Source organism: Schistocerca americana, chromosome 1, assembly GCF_021461395.2.
Source record: "Schistocerca americana isolate TAMUIC-IGC-003095 chromosome 1, iqSchAmer2.1, whole genome shotgun sequence".
In the NCBI taxonomy this organism is placed as follows: Eukaryota; Metazoa; Arthropoda; class Insecta; order Orthoptera; family Acrididae; genus Schistocerca; species Schistocerca americana.
This window is the reverse complement of record NC_060119.1, coordinates 353,386,058-353,405,319: the sequence shown is the minus strand read 5'-3', so window position 1 is coordinate 353,405,319 and position 19,262 is coordinate 353,386,058. Positions and strand designations below refer to the sequence as shown.

The window sequence follows — 19,262 nt, the reverse complement described above, 5'->3', positions numbered from 1 at the left end:
GTAGATAAGGAAGGATGTTTATTCTAAAGTTCTTTGGTTCTTTGGTTTTGTTCTCATATTGGCTCTGAGCACTATGGACTTAACATCTGAGGTCATCAGTCTCCTAGAACTTAGAACTAATTAAACCTAACTAACCTAAGGACATCACATACATCCTTGCCCGAGGCAGGATTCGAACCTGTGACCGTAGCGGTCGCGCAGTTTCAGACTGAAGCGCCTAGAACCGCTGGGCCACACCGGCCGGCGTTCTCATATTGCTTCTCTGCTTATTTCCCCAGGAAATGAGACTTTCGCATTATTAGGTTACTGAATACCGTTATAAAAACTGGAAAAAATTTCTTAGAAGCATACTGACAGAGTAAGAACAGTTTTCATGGCATTTTCGGCTTTGAAAAAAGTTGCTCTTAATAAAACTATAATGGAATGATACTGTTGATGTAAATTTGAACTTACACCCATAAATGAATGAAAAACTGAATCATTTCACTCTTTATCGAGTATGGTAACAAAGTTGGCTATATCACTGTGTTCCTTCATCATATGGATGATTCATTAGAAATATGTAAAAACCAAGAGGGTGTAGTGAGTGCTCATGCAATGTTCAGTGAATTTGTATTGTTATGGGTGAGCACGGAAACGAAAGAAAGACAGAAGTAAGTCATCTCGAATGTGGCCAAGGAGCGTCCTAGTACTACGGTTACCGTTTGTCTATTATTGCTTTCAAAAACATATTCCATCGGTGCCTTTCCTACAATGATTTCGGACGCACATTCGTATTAAAGCCTTCTACCGGTTGTAAGGGTACTTAGTAGGTAAAGCTTTAATAAGAGACCTATGTCTGGAAATATTCCGTTTGGATGTAAAATTAGTTTGAAGATCGGATCACTTTCAAATTGGATTCCGATTCACGGTACTCATGTAGTCAATAAGCTCCGACTTTTGTGCTCTACAGGAGCCCATGGCATGGCCTATGTTTCGAGTACGGTACTGGTTGTCGGGTTCTCTTTCACGTGACGAAGGACGTCGTTTTTATTAAAGTCGAGAGTGCGGCACATGGAAGATTTGAAAGTGATCCGATCGACAAACTTATTTTATGTCCAAACGTTACATCACACTACATATGTTTCTCATCAAAATTTTATCTACTAAGTCCCCTCTACAAACTTTAGAAACCTGCAACAGGAATTATGAAACACCGTGCTTATACCGTAGCTTATGGATTGCCGAGACGTAGTTCTGGTGGTGGTTGTAATTAATGCCCAATACAAATTAGGTAACTTTTCGTTTTATGTAATCTCACAGATAGAGAGCTCTGTCAGATTGCTAGACAACTTAATAGAAATTTCTTGTAGTCCTGCGAAGACGACTTGAGTATTTTGAGCATTTATGGTTGGTGATAACCCTGATGGAATGCGAGCTCTATACCGCTTTCAAAGAAGTGTTCAACTTTGGCCTTCATGACGTATCTGAGTTCATGTATGATACAGGCAGAGACTCAGTAGAGGTTGTGAACTTAGGTAATATTTACAAGAAAGAAAGAGATTTTTTTGTCAGTGCACAACTACTACACAGAGAGCTAGATTACTTAGCGGCTGTCGGAAATTCTTGGTAGCAGAAGTTGGAACCGATCGGGTAGAAACACCTCTGGACTTTAGACTGATGATTTTAGGTTACCAGAAGATTGCTCTCTCTTTTGTTTCCGACCTAATGATGATACAGCTCTCTTTAAGAAATATTTAGAGTCTCTTCTTGTATTTAGATTGCGAGGGGTCGCATTTCTGAACAGAGAACGTTCCTATTAGGTACGTCACTCTCACATTGCTATGGGCATAGATTTTGGCTCTTCACGACGCTTCGCTAGTACAACATGGCCTTATTGACTTGTCAAAACGTCATTTTACATAAAGGTTGAGGTCGACGTATACAGAACTGTTATCTGTTTGTCAAGACAAGGTCTGACTTTTGACTGACAGCTGCTTGTAAGGTATTCATTGGTTGGCAGTCATAAGTGCTGCGTGTGCTACTTGCAACGACTGGTGTCGCTGTTTCTGCCAGCACATATGGCGTGCAAATGTGTTGCCTGTCGGTTGTACAATAGACTGTTGTATCTCTGTGTGCAGGGGAGTGTTCTACCTGCAGAATAGTGTACATAGGAACATACAAAGTTTCCTGGTCGATGTTTCAATCTAGCGGCCGATTTTAGAATCATATGAAGAAATTCGCACTGGAGAATGCCATAAACAGTTTCGGTCTTTTTTTTTTTACCGTTTTTGTTGTTACGAGATGTCTGGACGAAATGTGTGGGCGGATAAGCAATACTTCGTCAACTGTGCGCCACCTGTACCTTGAACGGAAAATACAAATGAACTGAGTTTCTTCAACGACTTTAACAATTTTCTCTGTATCGAATATGGAAGTTTGTGTTAGTTGCGAATAGCTTCTACTTCAAAACGTTTCAATTTGTAACTGGTTCTCGATCATTCTTCTTCTTGATTTGATTTCACTTACTGCTTATTGCTATTTAATTTAGTAGTAACGTAACGCATGGACTGTTAAATGCAGTAGTGACAAGATTTTCTCGATTGCAGCACTTTTTAATTTGAATCGAATATTTATTTCTAGGTAAATGACCGTTCGTACTTTGAGACAGTTTTCCACATTTGGAAAAACCTTGCTTTTCCGGAGTACTTTTTGTAGTTTCAGAAAAAGATTGGAGCCCACATAAAGTGAAGGCTGTCATTGCAAAATGGAAGACACAGATGCAACTAGGGAGCGTTTTGCGAGGAAATTTAAACAATCAGTAGGCAGGACTACGCCGACTAGAACCATAACACGGTCTATGTAGAACGACAACGCGAATACCGTGAACAACTAGTGCCACCACGCTACCAAAGACCCTCGTCAGAAGTATCGATAGTGAATATAAAACACTAACAGATGAGCAAGCAGCATTAACTCAGTCCTCCTGTTCTTTGGCCAGGGAGAGAGAAGGATGACAAACAGAATTTAAGCAAAAACCTTCGTCTTAATAGTCACTTGCTAATTTAGTCTCGACTACTTCCTTATTAACACTACCCCAAGAGCTGGAGTGCACCCAGAAATTCAGTGTTTTTGTATCCCATAGGACGACCGATAACAAAGCAATGTTGTCCAATAGCAGATTTTCCTGACTGTTGTAACCGTGTGTGACGCTTAATACACTAAACTTTATACACTGACGCCCACTGTCCTGATGGTCTGAGCAACGTACGACATGTCACAACTGCAAGGGATACGGTAGACACCCGCCTTAAGAAAATCAAAATCGTCCTTTGCAGACCCTAAAAGGGCCCCAATCTTAGATAGTTATCGAAAACAGCACGTCACTCCGTGTTTCCACAGAATACGACCAGTCCTGTTGGAAATTCTTCCTTTGCGAAGCAAAAAGGCCGTATGCTTGGATGCCACCTCGTTATTATAGTCGCTCACTCGGCTCGTCGGTCGACAACGCAGCGAGCGTCTGATCTGTCTTTTCACTATAACCATTCTGGCAAAAGGTGACTTCGAGGTGGGCTGATACACACTAATTCAGCAGACAAACTTTCAGAGCCTGAGATGACGTGAACCCTGTGCAGCAAGATAGGAAGTACCCCCGCATGCTCATCCGGATGCTGAAAACTGCCAGTCTGAAGATACAAATTGGTAGGAGCTGGCTTCCTATAAATGGCATCTTCCAGTGGTCCATCAGCCTTCCTCCTAACCAAGATCCACTTCCATAGTGAAGCGAATATTCGTGTGGACTGAATTCAGGTGTTCTAAGGAGCTGTTTAAATTAGCAATTCCATGATGCCAAATAAGAAAATAATCGTCTATGTATCTAAAGAGGCATGCAGGTTTCAGTGCCGCTGACCCCAGTTCCATAAAAATTTGCCAGTAACAGGGGACAAAGGCCTCCTCATCGCGACTCCATCTGGCTGCACGAAGGTTTACCAACACTCGTTCTTCACGCACACTATTTGTCGCTTGAACATGAAAGAGGAAACTGGTAGTAGTGCTACATAATAATGTGGCATGCAGAGTACATATTTAGGTGTAAACGAAGACATGGCGGCATCCAGCGGAGAGGGGGAGGGCGATTGTCCCTTTCCCCTCTCTACCCTAGAAAAAAATTATCTCCGCAAACCGAATTCGAATCCTGTCTCGCCATATCTACATCTACATGACTGCTCTGCAGTTCACAATTAAGTGTGTGACAGAAGGTTCTCCGAATCTCCTTCATATTCCTTCTCTATCGTACTACTATCTAACAGCGCGTGAGAAAAATGCACTGTTATATCTCTACGAGCTCTGATTTCTGTAATTTTATTTCGATGATCATTTCTACCTACGTAGGTTAGTTTCAATAAAACATTTTCGCATGAGAGGAGCAAGTTGGTGATGGAAATTTCGTGAAAAGATCTCGCCGCAACGAAAAACGTATTTGTTTTACTGACTGCTACTCCAACTCGCTTATCATGCCCGTGACACAGTTCCCTTATTTCTTTGCACGTTTTCGTATCCTCCATCAACCCAGTCTGGTAAGGATACCACACCGTACAGTACTGCTCCATCAGAGCAACAAACAAACGTAATGTACGCAGTCTCTTTAGTAGATCTGTTGCGTCCTCTAAGTGTTTTTTTTTATTATTTTATTTTACATGTCTAGTTCCGTAGGTTCAAATTGAGGAGCAAATGTCCAAGGCCATAGAATGTATCAGCACATGAAATTACAACATAAAAGTAATAACAGGTAAAATAAAATGTTTACGAATAAAAAAATAAAAAAAACGAACAAGCCATAAGTTTAAGTAAACGCAATCAACAATATAACACAGTGATCAGCTTAATTTTTCAAGGAACTCATCGACAGAATAGAAACAGTGGTCCATAAGGAAACTCTTCAGTTTAGTTTTGAAACCGCATGGATTACTGCTAAGATTTTTGAATTCTTGTGGTAGCTTATTGAAAGTGGATGCAGCAATATACTGCACGCCTTTCTGCACAAGAGTCAAGGAAGTGCGCTCCAAATGCGGATTGGATTTTTCCCTGGTATTAACTGAATGAAAGCTGCTAATTCTTGGGAATAAGCTGATATTGTTAACAAGAAACGACAGTAAGGAACATGTATATTGAGAAGCCAATGTCAGAATACCCAGACTACTGAACAGGGGTCTACAAGAGGTTCGCGAACTTACACCACTTACTGCTCTAACCGCCCGTTTCTGAGCCAAAAATATCCTCGGAGAGTAGGAAGAGTTACCCCAAAATATAATAACATTGGTCATAAGCGAATGAAAATGAGCAAAGTAGACTACTTTTCGGGTCGAACTATCACTTACTTCAGATACTGTTTGAATAGTAAAAATGGCAGCATTAAATCTTTGAACAAGATCCTGAACGTGGACTTTCCACGGCCATTTGCTAGCTATCTGAACATCTAGAAATTTGAACTGTTCAGTTTCACAAATCATATGCCAATTCTGTGAAATTGAAACGTCGGGTTTTGTTGAATTGTGTGTCAGAAACTGTAAAACTGAGTCTTACTGTGATTTAGCGTTAGTTTATTTTCTACAAGCCATGAACTTAAATCTTGAACTGTACTATTCAAAACAGTGCCAACGTTGCATACAACATCCCCAAGCTAGTGCCATCAGCAAACAGAAATATTTTATAATCACCTGTAATACTAGAGAGCCTATCATTTATATAAATCAGGAACAAGAGTGACTCCAGAACTAATTCCTTGGGCTCCTCCTATTTAACCATGCCCCACTCAGACCGCACATTATAGCAATGCTCAGAAAATGATTGTTAAATACTGCACATATATCTGATTTATCAGTAACAGAAACATTTTTACTACGTATGACTATATGTCGTCGACCTTGTGCTGCTCGTCAGACACTTCCTTCACGATTGACCATATGGTTTTAAGTTTTTCTGTGAATTAGCTATTCTATTTGTGTACCATATACTTTTTGCCTTCGTAATAACATTTTTAAACACCTTGTAATACTGTTTGTAACGGGCTACTGTAGCTCGATTTTGAGTACTTCTTACATTTTGATATAATTCCCACTTTGTTCTGCATGATATTCTTATCCCACTACTCAGCGACCTAGGTTGGCCTTTTACTGCTAGTGCCCTGTTTAGAATGTTCTAACGGAAAGCATATTTCTAAGAAAACAAGAAATGTATTAAGGAAAGCATTGTGTTTGTCATCTATGCTATCGGCACTATAAACATCCTGCCACTCTTGTCCCTTAACGAGGTTTAAAAAACTCTATTGTCGTTAGATTAGCTCCTCTCCATAATTTGTAATTATATATAACATTTGTTTGAGTATAAAAACATTTTAGTGTTAAAATTTTTGCATCATTGTCTGAAAGGCCATTCACACTTTAACTAACAGAATGCCCATCTAGTAATGAAGAATGAATAAAAATTTTGTCTATGGCTGTACTACTGTTCCCGTACACCCTGGTTGGGAAAAACACAAGCTGCATCAGATCATATGAGTTTAGGAGATCTTCCAGCATCCTTTTTCTTGCACAATAACATACAAAATTAATACTGAAGTCACCACATACAACCAAATTTTGGTACTTCCTATAAACTGAACCAAGAACCCTTCTAGCTTGAGCAGAAATGATCTGAAGTCAGAATTAGGGAACCTATAAATAACAACAGTTAGAAGTTTAGTTTTGCGAAATTCAACTGTACCCACTCAGTATTCAAATAATTGTTCAGTACAGTGCCATGACACGTCATTAGACTCAAATTGAATGCTGTTTTTTACGCACATCACCACTCTCCCACACTGAAACACCATGAAAACCAGCCAGCTAATCTATATCCTGGTGAAGAAAGTCTCTGAATTCTCAAATTACACTCCTGGAAATTGAAATAAGAACACAGTGAATTCATTGTCCCAGGAAGGGGAAACTTTATTGACACATTCCTGGGGTCAGATACATCACATGATCACACTGACAGAACCACAGGCACATAGACACAGGCAACAGAGCATGCACAATGTCGGCACTAGTACAGTGTATATCCACCTTTCGCAGCAATGCAGGCTGCTATTCTCCCATGGAGACGATCGTAGAGATGCTGGATGTAGTCCTGTGGAACGGCATGCCATGCCATTTCCACCTGGCGCCTCAGTTGGACCAGCGTTCGTGCTGGACGTGCAGACCGCGTGAGACGACGCTTCATCCAGTCCCAAACATGCTCAATGGGGGACAGATCCGGAGATCTTGCTGGCCAGGGTAGTTGACTTACACCTTCTAGAGCACGTTGGGTGGCACGGGATACATGCGGACGTGCATTGTCCTGTTGGAACAGCAAGTTCCCTTGCCGGTCTAGGAATGGTAGAACGATGGGTTCGATGACGGTTTGGATGTACCGTGCACTATTCAGTGTCCCCTCGACGATCACCAGTGGTGTACGGCCAGTGTAGGAGATCGCTCCCCACACCATGATGCCGGGTGTTGGCCCTGTGTGCCTCGGTCGTATGCAGTCCTGATTGTGGCGCTCACCTGCACGGCGCCAAACACGCATACGACCATCATTGGCACCAAGGCAGAAGCGACTCTCATCGCTGAAGACGACACGTCTCCATTCGTCCCTCCATTCACGCCTGTCGCGACACCACTGGAGGCGGGCTGCACGATGTTGGGGCGTGAGCGGAAGACGGCCTAACGGTGTGCGGGACCGTAGCCCAGCTTCATGGAGACGGTTGCGAATGGTCCTCGCCGATACCCCAGGAGCAACAGTGTCCCTAATTTGCTGGGAAGTGGCGGTGCGGTCCCCTACGGCACTGCGTAGGATCCTACGGTCTTGGCGTGCATCCGTGCGTCGCTGCGGTCCGGTCCCAGGTCGACGGGCACGTGCACCTTCCGCCGACCACTGGCGACAACATCGATGTACTGTGGAGACCTCACGCCCCACGTGTTGAGCAATTCGGCGGTACGTCCACCCGGCCTCCCGCATGCCCACTATACGCCCTCGCTCAAAGTCCGTCAACTGCACATACGGTTCACGTCCACGCTGTCGCGGCATGCTACCAGTGTTAAAGACTGCGATGGAGCTCCGTATGCCACGGCAAACTGGCTGACACTGACGGCGGCGGTGCACAAATGCTGCGCAGCTAGCGCCATTCGACGGCCAACACCGCGGTTCCTGGTGTGTCCGCTGTGCCGTGCGTGTGATCATTGCTTGTACAGCCCTCTCGCAGTGTCCGGAGCAAGTATGGTGGGTCTGACACACCGGTGTCAATGTGTTTTTTTTTCAATTCCCAGGAGTGTATTTAAGTGGTGCTCCGATATACCAGTAATTTCAGAGGCAACATCTATACGCAGTTCACTAACTTTATCTCTAATACCTCTTATACACTGCAGCGCTAAAGAAACTGGTATAGGCATGCCTATTCAAATACAGATATATTTAACCAGGTAAATACGGCGCTGCGGTCGGCAACGCCTATATAAGGTGACAAGTGTCTATCGCACTTGTTAGATCGTTTAATGCTGATACAATGACAGGTTATCAAGATTTAAGTGACTTTGAACGTGGTGTTATAGTCGGCGCACGAGCGACGGGAGACAGTATCTCCGAGGTAGCGATGAAGTGGGGATTTTTCCGTATGACCATTTCACGAGTGTACCGTGAATATCAGGAATCCGCTAAAACATCAAATCTCCGACATCGCTGCGGCTGCAAAAAGATCCTGCAAGGAAGGGACCAACGAAGACTGAAGAGAATCGTTCAACGTGACAGAAGTGCGACCCTTCCGCAAATTGCTGCAGATTTCAATGCTGGGCCATCAACAAATGTTAGCGTGTGAACCATTCAAAGAAACATCATCGATAAGGGCTTTTGGGCCGAAAACCCATTCGTGCACCCTTGATGACTGCACGACACTAGCGGTTCTGGCGCTACAGTCCGGAACCGCGGGACTGCTACGGTCGCAGGTTCGAATCCTGCCTTGGGCATGGGTGTGTGTGATGTCCTTAGGTTAGTTAGGTTTAAGTAGTTCTAAGTTCTAGGGGACTTATGACCAAAGATGTTGAGTCCCATAGTGCTCAGAGCCATTTGAACCATTTGAACTGCACGACACAATGCTTTACGTCTCGCCAGGACCCGTCAACATCGACATTGGACTATTGATGACTGGAAACATGTTTCGTGGTCAGACGAGTCTCGTTTCAAATTGTATCGAGTGGATGGATGTGTACGGGTGTGGGGACAACCTCATGAATCCATGGACCCTGCATGTCAGCAGGGGACTGTTCAAGACGGTGGAGGCTCTGTAATGGTGTGGGATGCGTGCAGTCGGAGTGTTATGGGACCCCTGATACGTCTAGGTATAACTCTGACAGGTGACACGTACGTAAGCATCCTGTCTGATCACCTGCATCCATTCAAGTCCATTGTGCATTCTGAGAGTTAACAAGCATTTCGCTCTCATTTTAATATATGGCCGAAAGAGTTAGCCTTTAGGAACTGTGAAACGAACACTGTTGTCCAGGACCGTGTGCCACAAACAGCGCAGATTCGCCGCGGGATGGGGAAATTCACAGGCGTCTATTGTGCTGAATGAGGCCTAGGCGCTGTAATGTGCGAGTGAGACAAACGAGATCCAACGTCATAGGGAAACCCCCATAGAAGACCTTTGTGGCCAGGGAGACGTAGCAGTGTTAAATATGGCGGACCTAAGCTCTGTCATAAAGGGAAACATTTATGAAAACTATTTAATTCTGTAGTAATTCACAGAATGAAGATAATAATTTTGATCTACCATCCTTCATAAATTTTCATGGTGATCCCAATAAAACTTGAATATTGATCATATCTATAAAAGTTTAGGATTTACTGTTAAAGTGAAATTAGCAAATTTTGCAACAAAGACCTGAACGCATAAATCTGAACTCGTTAGTCGATCTTAACGATCGACATTTCAAATAGATGCGCTTCCTTAAAATGACAAATGTTGTAAATATCAACTTTGTAGCTTTATTTGTTTAAAAGATATAGAAATTTAAATTGTCAGTATTTTCAGTTAAGCATCAGATTATCATTTCCTCCACACAAAACACATTTAATGATGACAGCACGACACCTTATTGAATCATTAGGTAATAGAATATTTGTTGTAAAGTTTAGTGTATAATAGTTACTTTTGTTCTTTAAATATTTAGCAGAAAGCACGCTGGTGCAAGGTTACTGGCCGTGCCATTCAAAGATAAGAAGGAAATTATATTGGTTTTATGTAAAAGAATTTAACGTTTGTTATGTAATGGATATTATTGTTACTTTATTTAGAACGTGAAAGTGGCCAAGCTTTAATTATTTATATATGTTAAAATGTAAAATAATGTAGAATAAGCTGTAGATAATCAGATGGACGGCTTCAGGAAAGGAATCTGCACTAGTCAGTCGAGCGAGGATATTCGGCGCACGGGAAACGCGGCCGGGACGGCCAAAGGGACGGTGCTGGTGCAGACGCGAAAGCGGACAGGACAGGACTGGTCTAGACACCAAAGGGTACAGTGCTGGTAGAGACGCGAAAGCGGACGGTCGGTCCTTTTGTAGCTAGGGAGTGAAACGATTTAGAAAATTTCGCGTTGTGTGGTATAGCAGGACTTAGCCTCTGAGCGGTGAGCAGCCGCGCGCCTGGTGTGAACTCGTTTAACTTTTCGAGTAGTTAACGAGGTGGAGTAATGGACTTTTAATTCGCGATGAGATTGTGAATGATCGAACTGTGTCAAATGGATATGCACTCGAGTGTAACAGTAATTCTAAATACGACCACTTTCGCTATTTGTTTGCTTTCCGAATATACATTACTCTAACCAAATCGCAACTGTGTGGCCTGCATCATTTATGGGTCGTTAATTTAGTTCCCGATATTATTATTACTGTCATTATATGTTATATTAACTTTGTATTTCGTAAATTTGACATCATCCAGACAATTTACCGAAAGGGTCAGAAGTGTCTAATTTAGGGCGTGTAATGAGACACGTGCGGTTCAACCGCTAGACTAGTTTGAGCCAAGACATTTCGACGAAGAGGAACCGCATGTGGGCCCGAACATCTTTGGGATGTTAGCTCGCAATTCCGACGGTCTTGGGCAATTCCACCAGGTCAGTGCGACATCCCACACGTCCAGAATTGCTACAGAGTGGCTCCAGGAACACACTTCTGAGTTTAAACACTTCCGCTGGCCACCAAACTCCCCAGACATGAACATTATTGAGCATATCTGGGATGCCTTGCAACGTGCTGTTCAGGAGAGATCTCCACCTTCTCGTACTATTACGGATTTATGGACAGCTCTGCAGGATTCATGGTGTCAGTTTCCTCCAGCCCTAGATCAGACATTAGTCGAGTCTATGCCACGTCGTGATGCGGCACTTCTTCGTGCTCACGGCGGCCCAAAACGATATTAGGCACCTGTATCAGTTTCTTTGGCTCTTCAGTATAGTTAGATGAAATAAGCTAATTCCTTCACTACGTGGATACTTGATCTCCTTTGAAGGTGATTCCTTTGTTAGAGAGACTCTTTTTAAGTAGGGATACCTATCAGGGGACTTCAATCTAAAAAAAAAAAAAAAAAACTTGCAGCTCTAACACCAACTACTACAGGAATTTTTCCATGAGTCATCCCACCACCGCCCACTACACTCTCACCTATAAGCTTTACCAGCCTCCCCTTACCATACATACTGAGGTGCACGCCATGGTTAGTGAAATCCGATCTACTGGTAGACTCAATTGGCACCACGGCAATGTGAGCCATGCTCTCTGCCATCAGTGTCGTCTCCAGCTCCATGTTAACACGCGTAACAGCAACATTAAGACGAGGCCGATAATGACGCAGAAATATTTGCACGAAGTACACATTTGTGCCACCAGTTTGAGTAACTATCCTTTCAAGGTCACCACCTACATCTTATCTCCGGTCCCTTTCACCCTGCTCATCCTATCTAGTTCCTGATTTGCGTTTTGGAACTGCATCTGAAGGGCGCAGATCTTACGCTCCTCCTCCTTTATCAACTTATTTCCATCAGTATAGCGCAGTCTTTGGTTTGCCTTCCCCACAACGTTAACTATGTGATTGTTTGAATTAAGTTCTTCGTAATTGCAATTCCTAGGTATTAAGTTGAACTGACACCTCTAGATTTGAGTGATTTACCGTGTAACAGAAATTTCACAGATTTTTTTTTAAGTACACATGTGCATGATCTTACAGTTTTCCTTATTCAGAGACAGTTGTCATTTATCGCACCATACGGATATCGTGTCTAAGTCATTTTGCAATTGATTTTGATCTTCCGATGACTGTACTACACAGTAAATGATAGCATCACCTTCGACTACTAATAGGGCTGCTCGGATTACCTCCTAAATCGTAATATAGATTAAGAACAACAAAGGGACTGTAACACTTCCTTGGGGAACGCCCGATATTTTCTCGATGATTTCCCGTCAGTTACTACGGACTGCGACCTTTCTGACAGGAACTCACAAATTCAGGCGCACAAATGAAGCGATACTCTATACGTACGCAATTTGATTTTAAGCCGCTAACGAGGAACGGTATCAAAAGCCTTTTGGAAATCTAGAAATATGGAATCAATCTTAGATTCTCCGTCGATAGCACTGATTACCACGTGAGAATAAAGAGCTAGCTTTGTTTCACAAGAACGATATTTTCTGAATCCGTGCTGACTATTTCGTGATAAATCGTTTTGTTCGAGGTAATTCACAATGTTCGAACGCAATATATGTTCCAAAATCCTATTGCAAAACGACGTGAGTGGTATGGGTCTGTAATTCAGAAGATCACTCCTATTTCCTTTCTCGAATATTGGTGTGACTTTTGCAAGTTTCCAATCTTCAGATACTGCTACATATGGAGTTCTACATCTACATGAGTACCTCACTAGCCACCAAGCGGTGTGTGGCAGAGGGCACAATTCGCGCCAAAGTCATATTCCCCCCCCCCCCCCCCCCCCCCCCTCTGTTCCACTCGCGGATCGCACGAGAGAAAAACGACTGTCTGAACGTCCTTAGTACGAGCTCTAATTTCCCTTGTCTTTGAATGGTGATCATTGCGCGATTTGAAAGTTGGTAGTAATAATATATGCTCTACATCCTCGGCGAAGATCGGATTTCGGGATTTAGTGAGCAGGCCCTTCCGTTTAGCGTGTCGTCTATCTGCAAGTGTATCACACTTCAAACTTTCTATGAGATTTGTAACGCTCTCCCGATGGCTAAATGTACCAGTCACGAATCTTGCCGCTCTTCTTTGAACCTTTTCAATCTCTTCTATGAGACCCCACTGGTAAGGGTCCCATACAGACGAACAATACTCCAAGACTGGACGAACTAAAGTATTGTAAGCAATTTCCTTTGTTGAAGGACTGTATCGCTACAGGATTCTACCAATAAACCACAATCAAGAGCTCGCCTTGCCCGTTACTTGTGTAATCTGATCATTCTATTTGAGATCATTTCGAATAGTCACACCCAGATACTTGACGGATGTTGCCGCTTCCAAAGACTGGGCATTTATTTTGTACTCGTACATTAATGGGGATTTTCGCCTTGTTATACGCAGTAGGTTACACTTACTAATATTGAGAGATAACTGCTAGTCATTACGCCACGCATTTATTTTCTGCAAATCCTCATTGATTTGTTCACAACTTTTGTGTGATAGGCTACTACTTTTATGTAGACTACAGCATCATCGGCAAATAGTCTAATGCCGCTGTCAATACCATCAACCAGATCGTTTATGTAAATCGTAAAAAGCAGCGGACCTATTACGCTGCCCTGGGGCACATCTGAAGTTACGCTTGTTCCTGTTGAAGTCACCCCATTCAGGACGACATACTGCTCTCCATTATTGTATTAACATACTTTGAAAGGAATCAAACTGGACTGGAGGCCTTGCCTTTATTAAGTCAATTAAGCTGCTTCGTTACATGAAAGGTATGTACTTGTACTCGTCTACTCTGGTGAAAGAATTTCGGGAAACTGTTTAGTAACTCGACTTTAGTGATGCTGTCTTTAGTAGTGTCTAGGTACAGATTGTGTCTTGCCACTGGTGTACGACCAGGATCTTTTTGGATTTTCTGCCAGATGTCGAGATACAGGCAGACGGATCAGTTTTGTATCAGTTTGAAGAGATCCGGACCACGTAATGGATACTGAATAACAGCAAGAGTAAGCGGAAACATTTGTCGTGATCTCAAGTGTTGTTGTTGTTGTGGTCTTCAGTGCTGAGACTGGTTTGATGCAGCTCTCGATGCTACTCTATCCTGTGCAAGCTTTTACATCTCCCAGTACCTACTGCAATCTACATCCTTCTGAATCTGCTTAGTGTATTCATCTCTTGGTCTCCCTCTACGATTTTTACCCTCCACGCTGCCCTCCAATACTAAATTGGTGATCCATTGATGCCTCAGAACATGTCCTACCAACCGATCCCTTCTTCTAGTCAAGTTGTGCTACAAACTTCTCATCTCCCCAATCCTATTCAATACCTCCTCATTAGTTATGTGATCTACCCATCTAATCTTCAGCATTCTTCTGTAGCACCACATTTCGAAAGCTTCTATTCTCTTCTTGTCCAAACTATTTATCGTCCATGTTTCACTTCCATACATGGCTACATTCCATACAAATACTTTCAGACATGACTTCCTGACACTTAAATCTATACTCGATGTTAACAAATTTCTCTTTTTCGGAAACGCTTTCCTTGCCATTGCCAGTCTACATTTTATATCTTCTCTAAATAGCAAAACTACTTTACTACTTTAAGTGTCTCATTTCCTAATCTAATCCCCTCGGCATCACCCGACTTAATTCGACTACATTCCATTATCCTCGTTTTGCTTTTGTTGATGTTCATCTTATATCCTCCCTTGAAGACGCTATCCATTCCGTTCAACTGCTCTTCCAAGTCCTTTGCTGTCTCTGACAGAATTACAATGTCATCGGCAAACCTCAAAGTTTTTATTTCTTCTAACTACCCCGAATTTTTCTTTTGTTGCCTTCACTGCTTGCTCAATATACAGACTGAATAACATCGGGGAAAGGCTACAACCCTGTCTCACTAGCTTCCCAACCACTGCTTCCCTTTCATGTCCCTCGACTCTTATAATAGCCCTCTAGTTTCTGTACAAATTGTAAATAGCCTTTCGCTCCGTGTGTTTTACCCCTACCACCTTCAGAATCTGAAAGAGAGTATTCCTGTCAACATTGTCAAAAGCTTTCTCTAAGTCTACAAATGCTAGAAACATAGGTTTGCCTTTCCTTAATCTTTCTTCTAAGATAAGTCGTAGGGTTAGTATTGCCTCACGTGTTCCAATATTTCTACGGAATCCAAACCAATCTTCCCCGAGGTCGGCTTTTACTAGTTTTTCCATTCGTCTGTAAAGAATTCGCGTTAGTATTTTGCAGCCGTGACTTATTAAACTGATAGTTCGGTAATTTTCAGATCTATCAACACCTCCTTTCTTTGGGATTGGAATTATTATATTCATCTCAAGTGTAATTCGTCATAATGTGAGCTGCTTACATCCAACCGTCTCTCCACCCCCTCCCCCTGCCAATAGCTCAGATCGTGAGTACAATTTTGTATGTAGATCTAGACTGGGGGTTAAACATACTAAAAACAGCCATACGTCTATTGCTATTTCTCCTGAATGATGGAAATTATGCAGAAACCACATGAGAACAAACCTTCTAGGTTAACTCTGAGTAAACTATACATGCCAACAGTTGTATGGACAAGGAAGAGTTTGCCTCGTTGTCACTGCGCTGAGTAACAAGAGAGGAAATCGCGGCGCGGGGTTGTGGAATGTAATGAGAGTGGTAGGTACCTGTCTTGTACTTGTTCATGTTGCGGAAGGCGCGCACGCGGCTCCAGCTGCCGGACAGCTCGCTGGCGCGGTCCGAGTCGTCGCCGCCGGCGCTCATGTAGGAGCGCACCTCCTCGTCCGCACTGTCCTCGCTGGCCACGCCACTGTAGTACAGTTCCTTGAGCGCCGCCAGCTGGCTGCGGGTGCTGCCCGCGCCCTGCGCCTGCGCCCTCTGTCTCGCCACTGCCTCCTCTTCCGTCTTTTCCCCTCCACCGTCCTTGGCGCGCGGGCTGGCTTCGCCCTTCTCGCCCGGGGTGCAACTGGGGTTTCGTATCGTTTTCATTATCAACGACGGAGACTGCAAGACTTCTGTCTGCTGCTTCCGGCGGGTCCTCTCCGGTTTCACGGGAGGCCTTTTCGTTTCCGCCGGCCTGCTCTCGCCTTCGGCTGTTCCGGGCGAGCCGAGATCGATCGTGATAGTCGTGGTCGTTTTCTTAAGCTCTTCTGCAGTCTTCCCGTCACTCTTCGAGGGGAAATTTTTTGGCAGTCGTTGCTGTTCTTGTTGCTGCTGCTGCTGCTTTCCTTGCTGGTCTGCCTTACTGATGCGTACCACGAGCCCTCTGTTTCTGCTTCCTTGTTCCTTCTCATCTGCAATGGATCATTTCGATAAAAATCTGCTCCACTTTCCAACATTTGTTCATTCAAGCTACAGCATTTGCCAGCAATTATGTTCATTCTCAGCGCATTCCAAATTCACTTTATACGCCAGCGAGCTGGCTTATGTTATTCGCACACAACTATGCGGGAAGCGAGTCGAAACTAAGTGTTGTTATACAAGCGTAGGTAGGAGGAGGTGGCGAAATGCCTCATGCAGACTTGTTTTCTGTACATGTTGAGAGACTGTCTCCATGCTTGTCACTTTTTTTCTCTCTTTGTCAGGTTTCGGAAAACAGGCATTAGGCTACGATACTGTTTACAAGTAGTCTCTTGAGGCACAAGGAAAGAACAAAACTACGAAAAAAAAAAACAAAGCACGTGGAAGGGTAGAGATTGAGAAAGTGGAAACGTTCTTCCGAAGAATTTTTCTGAGTTAACATATTTCAAAATTCCATGTCCATACAGCAGTGGCACAAACAGAATGGTGCCACAGCAGAAAAGTGTTGAAGAATCAATACTGATTATAGGATTTCGATACTTACCTGCTTCTGTTTTTAATAGTAAATGACAGTGAAGATAAGAAAAGAAATTGTGCGTTAGATAGAAATCCAAGAGTAAAGGAACCATATTAGTAAAACGTAAGTTAAGAAAGCTTCTACTCTAAAAAACAATTACTTATGTAGTGGATTAATTAACTACAACTACTAGTAAGATTCTGTAATTTTTAGGGCGGATTAGTTCGACATGTTTTCTGGAAATTCGAAAACCATATTCGAAACGCTTTCCCAAAACAGAGATGAGGCCTCGGGAGTGGTGCGTTTATCTATTACTCAGCCGTTTTTAAGTCGAAAATCAGTATAAACGTTGTCCTTACGCCCGATCACTATCGTCAAAAACGTTATAAAAGTTCATCTTTATTCCCTGTTTCTAGAAAACCCCTAGGGAGTGGATTACTTACGTGTATAATATTGCTATAACCTGTTAGAAAATATATGACTCCAATCGAAACTAGTCCTCAAATCAAGGTTTATGCAACGTAGTCTATCACCAATTTTATGAAGGTGTGTTATCTGTCGCAAAGCTTCCGAATATTGACGGAATAACTTTTTTTTGCAATTATTTTTATAAACATGCTTCACAGGACGGCCCCGCGACATATGATTTTGGTCTCTGCTCTATTCCTACCGTTCCAGGGTATCATTCTTAAGATTGTTTTACGTATGTCTTTTCTTATTTCGCACTGAGCTAAATCGAAACAAAGGACCGAGGAAGGGAAAAAAGTCCTGAACTGAGTCTGAGGCAAGCGAATTCTTGAACAGCGCGCTTCTACCCAGTCATCAAAGCAGGTCTGGTCTTGTCAAATATACAATATTTTGTGTTCATAATGCTATGACGACATCTGAATATTTTGTAATGAAGTTCTCTAGTAAGCTTTCTATAGTGCATAATATGTCGACTGTTGTTGATATGTCTTTAGCATGAGAAAAATTTCTTTTAAAAACTGCGAAAATTCAATGAAAATCTCGCGGAACCTCTTCAGCCCTAGTGCAGCAAAACGATTGCCCCCTTTTTATAGGCTAACAGCGTGGCTTCTATTCGACGAATCAGGCAATAAAAATGTCTTGTACTGCAAACAGTCGACGAGATGGGGGCAGCAATTCGCTGTGAAAACAGTGTGAGATTCACTAACATAAACTAGTTGCCCTCAGGTGGCAAGAAAACGAAAAAATGCCATAAAAACAACAAACAATTTCAAGTTGTACATTTTCCGTGCTTACACACCTTTACAGTTTATGAATTTCCTGTAAAACATTTCCAGCTATAAGTTTGAGAAAAGAAGTAAGGAATAACAGCCTGCAAAGTCTCATAACGAAACAAATATTTTCTGTGCAAAGAAGTTTGAACTGATTGCAATCTTCCTAACAGATTCATCCGTCGTTGCGGACCAACAGTCGATCGTGGACCTCCGCCTGTTACAAGAAACGCTCTCCTGTTAGAATTCTGAGCCCAGGAAAGACAAAAAAGACTCAATTTCGAGTTCCGATACAAGATGAATATTTAACCATTCGGGGACAAAAACCATTTTGAATTTGAGACCGCCTTGTGGTGTCTTATAAAATAAATTTCAATCTTTCGGTTACTGTTACAAATAGCTTTCCTTAGGATTGGTGGTTTGGGTGTTTCATGACAGATTTGAATGTATTATTGGGTTTTCATATTGTTCCACTACAGGACATCTTGGCGACTTAGGTGATCTGTAGATGCATGAAATGGGAGGACAGAGTTCAAGAAGTTTACTAATTGAAGTGCAGCTTTCACAAACACACACGCACGCACACACGCACGCGCACGCGCGCGCGCACACACACACACACACACACACACACACACACACACACAAAATAGAATCAGATTCTCACAGCTTCTTCACCTTTTTTTTCCCGCCGTGACATAGTACTCTAGTCTACACCTATCCGCGGATTGACAATCCAACAGCTTCTTGTCGCTACAAATGTTAGTTGTGCAAAGGTGGAAAAAGTCGTATTCTTCAAATGTATGTGAATTCCATAAATCGTATTTTGTGTGTATATGGAATATAACTGTTTGCGAATGGAGACATCCCAGCGTTTGTTTAGACAAGTGTGTAAAACCGCCAGTAACAACACTCAGTCTGCCCAGTATAGCAGTCTAACAGTCGTT

The 19,262-nt window shown here is 42.7% G+C and overlaps 1 protein-coding gene across 1 annotated transcript in view; it reads right to left on the bottom strand.

The window, feature by feature from the left end:
* Positions 1-19,262, bottom strand: part of LOC124550602 — a 1,053,220-nt gene that overhangs the window by 28,256 nt on the left and 1,005,702 nt on the right. Inside the window, exon 8 of the mRNA XM_047125358.1 lies at positions 15,927-16,553. Coding sequence (XP_046981314.1) covers positions 15,927-16,553 — 627 coding nt within the window. The remainder of the gene's footprint in view (positions 1-15,926; positions 16,554-19,262) is intronic.